Source organism: Ammospiza nelsoni, chromosome 17 (genome assembly GCF_027579445.1).
Source record: "Ammospiza nelsoni isolate bAmmNel1 chromosome 17, bAmmNel1.pri, whole genome shotgun sequence".
In the NCBI taxonomy this organism is placed as follows: Eukaryota; Metazoa; Chordata; class Aves; order Passeriformes; family Passerellidae; genus Ammospiza; species Ammospiza nelsoni.
The window spans coordinates 10,033,143-10,040,929 of NC_080649.1; the positions used below are offsets into that span (position 1 = coordinate 10,033,143).

Sequence of the window (7,787 nt, forward strand, 5' to 3'; positions counted from 1 at the left end):
GGCGTTCCTCGGCGGCGGCGCTCCGGCAAAGCGAAAGTGAAGGCCAATGTGTTTTCCGAGAAGGAGGGGAGGAGCCGAGGGGAGCTCCGCGTTAAATAAAAAGCCGGGCCCAATGCGCCGCCACAGAGCGCTGGAGGTGCCGCTCGCCCGCCCGCCCCGCGGCAGCCCCGGCTCGCCGCGGCGCCAGGCAGGGCCCCCGCCGGAGGATGCTCGGCCGGCCCCCGGGGCCAGGACCAGGACTAGCAGCGGGACGGGGACTGGCAGCGAGTGCTGCGCTCCGGGGACGGCCCCCACCCGCGGCACCCCGAGGTAAGGGAGGGTGTCTGCCCCGGGGGGGCCGCGCCAACAGCGACGTGCGCCGAGAGGGCTCGGGCGCCGCAGCTCAGATTATCGGAGGAGTTCTGCCAGATGTTCCAAGAGCGCGGTGGCCCCGGGAGTCTTGGCCCTTTATTTATTTTTTTTTTTAATACATTTTTCCCCTCCCTTTTTGGCTCAGTGCTCGTGCTCGCACAGACCTGTTGTGCCGAGTGTAAAACAGCGGGACAAGCACTAAAGGGAGCACGCAGGGGGTTGCAGGGCCCCGCGCCGGCGGGGAGAGCCGGGGCAGCCCCGGGCCCGCGGTGCCCGCTCGGCCGCGCCGCCGCCGGGACTCGCCGGGCAGGGCCGGGATCGGAGCCCGCGGAAGTCTCCGCTCCGCCGCAGTCGTGGCACCCTTGTCCCAGATCCCTGCCCTGGCTTTCGGGCTCCGAAGACTGGCGTGTCCCCTGTTTGTCTGTGCGCTTTGGAAAGGCACTCTCGCTTGGCTCCCTACGGCTTCTGCTAGGGAGCCCTTTGATTTTTAGATCGCGGGCTTAGTGCTTATGTCTCCCCAGGGTGTCCTAAAACTGAATTTTTAACTTAAAATACTAAGCGATAATCCTGGCTCAGTAATTGGAAAAAACTGGCATCGGTTTCCGTCTGCTGTGCAAAGCAAGCCGAATGATACTTTCAGCCTGTTACTTACCAGCTTAAGGATTTTATAACCCTCGTAGGTGCTTGAGGAAGTAATGTGACTTAAATGAAAATAAACATTAAGTTGTTAAATTAGCGCAGACAGGAATCCAGCGGCATACTTTCTTAGAAATTCTCATTAGCATGTTACCCTGAACTGTGAGACGGCTGAGGGATTCATTTCTGAGAATGTTTCTCAACAAGCTGCTGCTGCAGATCTATATCTGACTATAGGGATAAATCCTGAAATCTATGCTTGCCAGTAAGGTCAAGGAAGCCAGCGGAGATGTATTGAACCACACTGTCAGAGGCAGACATTTCAGTCCAAACTCATTCCTGGTGCAGCACTGCTAATTCCTTTGAAGTAACACGAGGGATGAATTTAGTCCCTCATGTTGAAAGATATATCAATAGGAAGCAATTTAGATTGGGCCACTTAAAGTGCATGTGATACAAAAAAGAGAGAGAGACTGCGGAGTAATGCTTTAAGGGTTCACAGAGGTTGATTTGTATAAGCTAGTAGGTTGTAGCACTGCTGTCCCAAGGGAAACTTGGGAGAATGGAAATGGCCTTTTATGGCTGAGCCTCAGGTTAACAGGAGAGAGGAAAGAAGTTTTAGGATTACTGTGTAAATTGACCGTGTTACAGGCTGCCCCTCCAAGTTACACTTCAGTCATACTATGGAACCTCACCTCACTCTCTTCCCCAGTTATCTGGGAACACAGCCTTCATCCACTTTCACTTTTTCACACAGTGCATGCGCCAAATAACACTGTGTGCTGAGTTCTGACATTGTAGTTGGGAAGGCAGAAAAAATGGTAATTCAGTTGTAAACCTTGTTGATTTCTTCTTTAAAAACTTGAGAATGGGAGAGGGTGTCCATGAGATGACTTCTCATTGAGAAGTCTTTTGAGTTGCTAGGCCCTGAAAGGGCTCATAGCAGGGAAACTTACTATCTTCTGTAGCTGTTACTGATCCTTGCTAAATATTTTTGGAGCTCTGGAGTTTGCCGTAGTGATAGGCTGCTAATCTTGTCCAACAGAGAGCAGTTGCTTGCCTGGTGTAGACTGGAAAATGTATATTTAATTATTTTATAATGGGTGGGAGGTGTGTCAGTGGAAGAGGCGGTCGTTCAGCGATTGCGGCCGCCTGTCCCTGGGGATGGATCTCACATGGTGTCTCTCCTTGCATTGCAGAGTAGCTGCTGGAAGGCCGCCCCGCCGTAGCCGTGACGCTATGGAAGACCGCATCCGCTGCTCTCGGCTGTAGGATGGTAGCGCACAGCAAGGTGTCAGCAGATAATGCACTTGGAGCAGACCCAAGACGGCTTCTTGACCCTCCGGCACGGGATCCCTCCCAGGCACGAGGCTTCCCGGGCCCCGGCCGGCCCGGCGCTGTGCAGGCACAGGGCAACACGCACTTCCGAACCTTTCGCTCGCAGGCGGATTTCAGCAGCATCACTCGAGCCAGCAGCCTGCTGGATGCCTGTGGCTTCTACTGGGGGCCTCTGAGTGTCAGTGCTGCCCACGAGAAGCTGAAGTCTGAGCCCGAGGGCACATTCCTCATCAGGGACAGCACACAAAAGAATTGCTTCTTTGCCATCAGTGTTAAGACTGCAACTGGGCCCACCAGTATCCGGATTAATTTTCAGACTGGGCGTTTCAGCCTGGATGGCAGCAAAGAGACTTTTGACTGTCTTTTTAAGCTGCTGGAACATTACCTAAGCTCCCCGAGGAAGGTACTGGTTACCCCCCTTCGCAAGGTCCGGGTGCAGCCGCTGCAGGAGCTCTGCCGGAAAAGCATCGTGAAGACTTTTGGAAGAGAGAACTTAAATCAGATCCCACTCAATCCTGTTTTAAAAGACTACCTGAAATCCTTCCCATTTCAGATATAAGTGCAGCATTAACTGTATAGAGACACATTAGACATGTGTAACAAAATCCATCCTCCTGGGTTTTTAATTATGTTTGACAGTGAGCAAACTTATTTTTGTAGCAGTTTACTGTATTTTGTGATGGAACCTGAACACTTGACTTCTTATGTTTACAAAAACTGTTTGCACAAACCTGGGGTTTTAAAACCCTGGCATAATTTTTCTGCCAAGCAGAATATTTTACTATTTTATAATATTTTTAATGATATTAACATAATAAACTTTATTGTCACAGTTTTTAAAAAAAATAGCATCTCTGGTTTTAGTTTTAAAGGCTCTGACAGCTATCCTGCTGGCGGATTAACTGCTTAACTGAGTGTGTAAGTGCAGACAGGTCTCCACATGGTGCTGCTTCTTTGCCCTAACAAATTAGTCTTAGTGCTGGTCCAGCAGGCAGAGGATTCCTGCCTGCAAAAGCCTACAACAAAAAAGGGCAAGCAAGTAGAAAATATACTCAGGGTAAATCTGGCCAGGAATCCACCTCTCTCCTAAATCCATGAGAGCAGAGACAATGTCTTAAGACTGCAGTGGTGCATAGTTTTTGACAGAGTAAATCAAACCCTTGGCTGACCAAGCTGCACCAACACTGGTTTGCCTTATTTCTATGGAAAGGTGCAAAACCCTGAGCTAGAAGACGTTGCTGTCTGACATAACCAAACCCCATGAACCTCGGTGGGGAAAAATAAAACTGTCCAGAAATGCTGTTCACACACTTTAAAAGTCTGTGAATGCTGTATCATTGTGGTGCATTGGGGAAAGGATAGCTTAGTTCCCTTTGCAAATTTGCATACACAAATGGCAAAGGTGCAGGCATCCTTACACATAAAAAAGATGTTTCTCATCTTAAATTCCTCCTGATTTAAGAGCAGAGATTTGACATGTTAAAAGAATCTATGACTTTGCTCCATGACAGAATCCAGAGAACATAAGCCTCTACATTTGCAGCTGTAATTTCTAGTGGCTAAACTGCATTCAGAGAAAGTTAAACTACATTAACTGTTCTGTTTCCATCTGCTTATGAAACACAAAAACAGTGCCCCCAGAAACTGCAGCTGTGAATGACTTGAAATGCCTGATTTGGCAAAGTGTCACCTGCATTATGAGAAAGTGATTCTCCTCTCCCCCAAGCATTTCCTGAAATCCATGAAAAGCTGACTTAGAAAAAGTCAGCTGAACCAAATCACTTCAAAGAAGGCACAGAGTCTTTCACAGAAATGTCCTCTATCAGCCTAGATCTACAGGGCTTACAGGAACTGCAAGCAGTAAATGAAGTAATCTTCTTGGAGTTTGGGAGATAAAAGGTCACTCCCCCTACTGTAATTCACATTCCTTTTAAAGATAAAGCCACTTTTAGGAGACACTGAGTGTATGTTCTATAGTGATCCTTACTGAATCATTTGTTTAATATTTACCAAATCAGCTCTTACTTCATTGACATTTCTTTGGAATAAATAGGTTTCCTCCTCAAACATGACTAAGGATCACTCAGTCAGGACTGGACATGAAAAAAGGGAAAAAACACACAGGCAGTATCATGTGAGTTTCTGATGTGTTGCTTCCCTAAAAATGTTCTTTGGATCAGTCCTAAAACAGAAAGCATTTCTGCTTAATTCTAAAGCTGGAATTAGTTGTCAAATGATGCATTTTCCTACAGCAGCTGCAAGGATATAAATTTGGGAAGTAGTGAATGCTGTGCTGTGCAGCAGATAGGAGACTGGAGCAAAGTTTCTGCCTACATGTGAATAGCATTGTTAAATTGGAAAAAAAGTCTTTGTAGGGTGAAGGCTGCCAGACTGGTTTGCTGTCAGCAGGGATTGTTAGCCCTTCCCCATACTCTTTCCCAGATCCACACTACTATCTTTTAACCCTTCAGGCTCTGAACTAATGCCTCTTGCCCTGCTTTACAGAAGAGTGCCCACATGACAGCATTACTGGTAGAACAAGCACCAAGTAACTTAGAAGGTTCTCTGCTACCTCTGAGAAAACCAAGCAAAACTAGACCTAGATATAGAACAAGGGGCTTCCCCCTGAGAGGTGTGGAATGAAAAGCATAAGAATTGAGTCAATTTCATTTTCTTCCTGGCAGAAACAAACTGTTTTCTTTCTCTCTTCTATTGCTTTAGAGTAAGTTTAGCAGAAATAAGCCATATCTTCCCACATGAGGTGCCTAAATATCTTCATTTTGTCTTTAGTATGAAATGCAAATATAGGATAACTCAGGATAAAAAAAATATATAACCAAAACTAAATAAGGACAAGAAGGTCAGAGTTGTATAAAATGTTTCTTAAGAGGAAACAAAGCTGACTTGTATTTTTAAATTACATTATCTTTACCTGCCTTATTTTTCTTTCCCTTCCTTTCCTTCTCTCTTTCTCCCCAGCGTGCAATACAGTGGCCAGGCAGATCCTCCTTCTAATAGGTATATATGGGTTGCTCCAATGCAGTAAGGAAATCCTAATCACAGGATGTGTGTTCACAATATCACTGTGACTTTCCTTCTATAAGAGCAGGTGGAGGGCTCTCTAAAATGTCTGCTTACCTGTGTACACTGATTTAAGGGTGGTGTCACATCTAAGGAGGACAGCAGGAATCTCCTGAAGATTTCTGTAGTAATTTCAGCTGTCAAATCTCTCATCCTCAGTTTTAATAAAGTAGTAGCAAGGTCAAATAGGGAATTTGCAGTACTCTGCACCTGAAGTAATAGAAACATGCAACAGATTTTACTCCCTCCTGCTAAATAGCACATGAAGAGTGGTGATTTCAGCCCCTTCCCCTCACCCGGTTCTTTCCTCTGACCTTCTGACTGTGGCCGAAAAGTAAACAGTCAATCTGTTAAAGGACTATGGGAGAATTCGAGCCATGCTCAGGAGCCCAGCAAAGCCATGCTTTGGAAGAGGCTGCAATATTCACAGTTAGTGGGGAAGGACAGCTTTAAGATAATGCCATTTGCAGCGTGGCTGTGTGCCCAGAGCAGCAGGGTGGGCTCTGAGCAGGGCCCTGCTCCTGGGACTGCACAGGCTGCAGGACTGAGGCCTCCTCACCCTTTAGGCCGAAACACGTTTTACTTTCTGAGTAGTTCAATTACATACAATGCAACAGCTGTAAAACACTAACGAGCAAATTAATAGACTTGTAGAAACTCACAAAGCTGTTTTATTTAAGCCGTGGAGAGTTACTGAGTGCTCAGGAGGAGGAGCTTGATCGCCAAGCAGGGCCCGTGTGGTCACACTAATTCTGTTATGATTGAAGTCATTTACAAGAAATGAGGTTCAGCTGCAGTCAGCACTGATGCTATTTTCAACAGACAAGAAAAAAAGTGTCCCATAGGGCAACACTCTGCCCATATCTAACCATCAACTCTTCACCCTGCTGGTACTGAATCCTCTGTGGAACAGCACATCCCCCTCCTGAGCCTTCTCCTCACATCCAGGGGTTGTGCTGGGCTGGCATTCAGGCCCTGCCTCTCCTGCCACCCTCCATTCACAGTGCCAACAGCTGTGAGCAATGCATTCATTCATTGATTCCACTCATTTGAGACAAAGGCATTGTAACAGGGAGTTATTTAGGACTCTCCATGGCTTTCTGTGCCAAGTGTAACAACTGCCTGTGCCCTAAGTTTCCAGGAAGTTTCTCCCAATTGCCACAAAGTGCCATTTTCATTGCCTCTGACTTGTTGTACTTCTGCATAACTCAGATCCTGTCACTGTTTCTGTAGTTTTCATCCACAGCTGTTTCCCAGTACAGCAGCCAAATTTGCAACACCCTAGTCTAATTTGCTCCTTGTGTCACCATGGAATAACAGAAACATGGGCTAGCAGGAAGTGTAAAGAGAAGCCCAACTTCTCCCACACAAACCGCTGCTCAAGTAGGGCAAACCTGCAAAAGCCAGAGTCAGAATATAAACTTCTGACTGACAGCTGAGTTACCCACATGCCAGAAGTATTTCCCCTCTGTCTGCAGCTCAGTGACATGCTTTGGATTTAGCTATTGAAGGCAAGAATGATAGATGATTCTACATAGCAAAACAATTTCTCTATATTCTTCAGCTATGAGAGGAGTACAGATACACTGTGAAGATGGAATATCAGCCAAACAGAATAAAACAAATAACTAGCTGCACCATAAGCCCCATTTGCCCAGTTTCTTTCATTCTTCTCTTTTTAGCAAGGCAAAGTAGGATCACCTTTCTGTTGTCATTTTAATCTCAGTTAGTCTTAATTTCAGTTATTCTTTGTAGCTCCCAGCCAAGTAAAAGAATGGTAAATCTGGTCATCACTCCTAAAGGGATACAGAGGATACCATCCAAACATCTGTAGCAAAATTTTAGGTCCACCAAAATCAATTACCAGGGAATAACCGACTTCTCTGCAGATAGTTTTATTAAATAACAGTAAGTATCTTTTTAAAATTAAATGCAAGAGCTATGATGCATCACAAAGATTTCTTACTTGATAGACCTTCAACAAATTCAGAGGCTGAGAATGGTCTGTTTTGATGCTGTGTGTACATAAGGTTATGTGCAATTTCCTACCTCTGTTCCTTGCAGCTCTGCAGAGTATTTGCAACCCTGTGCCCTTCAAACTGAAACTGCCTTTCAAATCAAACTTTCCCCAAATCAACTTCCCTACAGCAGAAACTAGTTATTACTGGAATTTGAGTCAGATTGAACTTTCAGGCTGAGATTTTAGGTCTCCTCTCAGGGATTCGGACAACTTCTGGTTCCCAGTCTGAGCACTGAAAACAGAAGATAAAATATTGTCCCCAAAATGTTGCAACATAGACTTGACTGAGGCTTACAGATTTTGTAATTCTCAATGTAATAGTCTCATTTGGCTATTTCTTGACCTGCCTGTGTACCATCAC

General features: G+C 45.7%; 1 protein-coding gene across 1 annotated transcript; it reads left to right on the forward strand.

Moving 5' to 3' along the window:
- The first annotated feature begins 135 nt into the window (after positions 1 to 135).
- On the forward strand, positions 136 to 3,643 carry SOCS1 (suppressor of cytokine signaling 1). Its single transcript, XM_059484609.1, has 2 exons — positions 136 to 309; positions 2,187 to 3,643. Exon 2 carries the CDS (start codon positions 2,261 to 2,263, stop codon positions 2,882 to 2,884), a length of 624 nt encoding a protein of 207 aa, XP_059340592.1. The 5' UTR covers positions 136 to 309; positions 2,187 to 2,260; the 3' UTR covers positions 2,885 to 3,643.
- The last annotated feature ends 4,144 nt before the right edge of the window (positions 3,644 to 7,787 follow it).

Excerpts from the sequence above, each read along its gene's own strand:
- SOCS1 (XM_059484609.1), top strand. The coding sequence starts at position 2,261 with ATGGTAGCGCACAGCAAGGTGTCAGCAGATAATGCACTTGGAGCAGAC.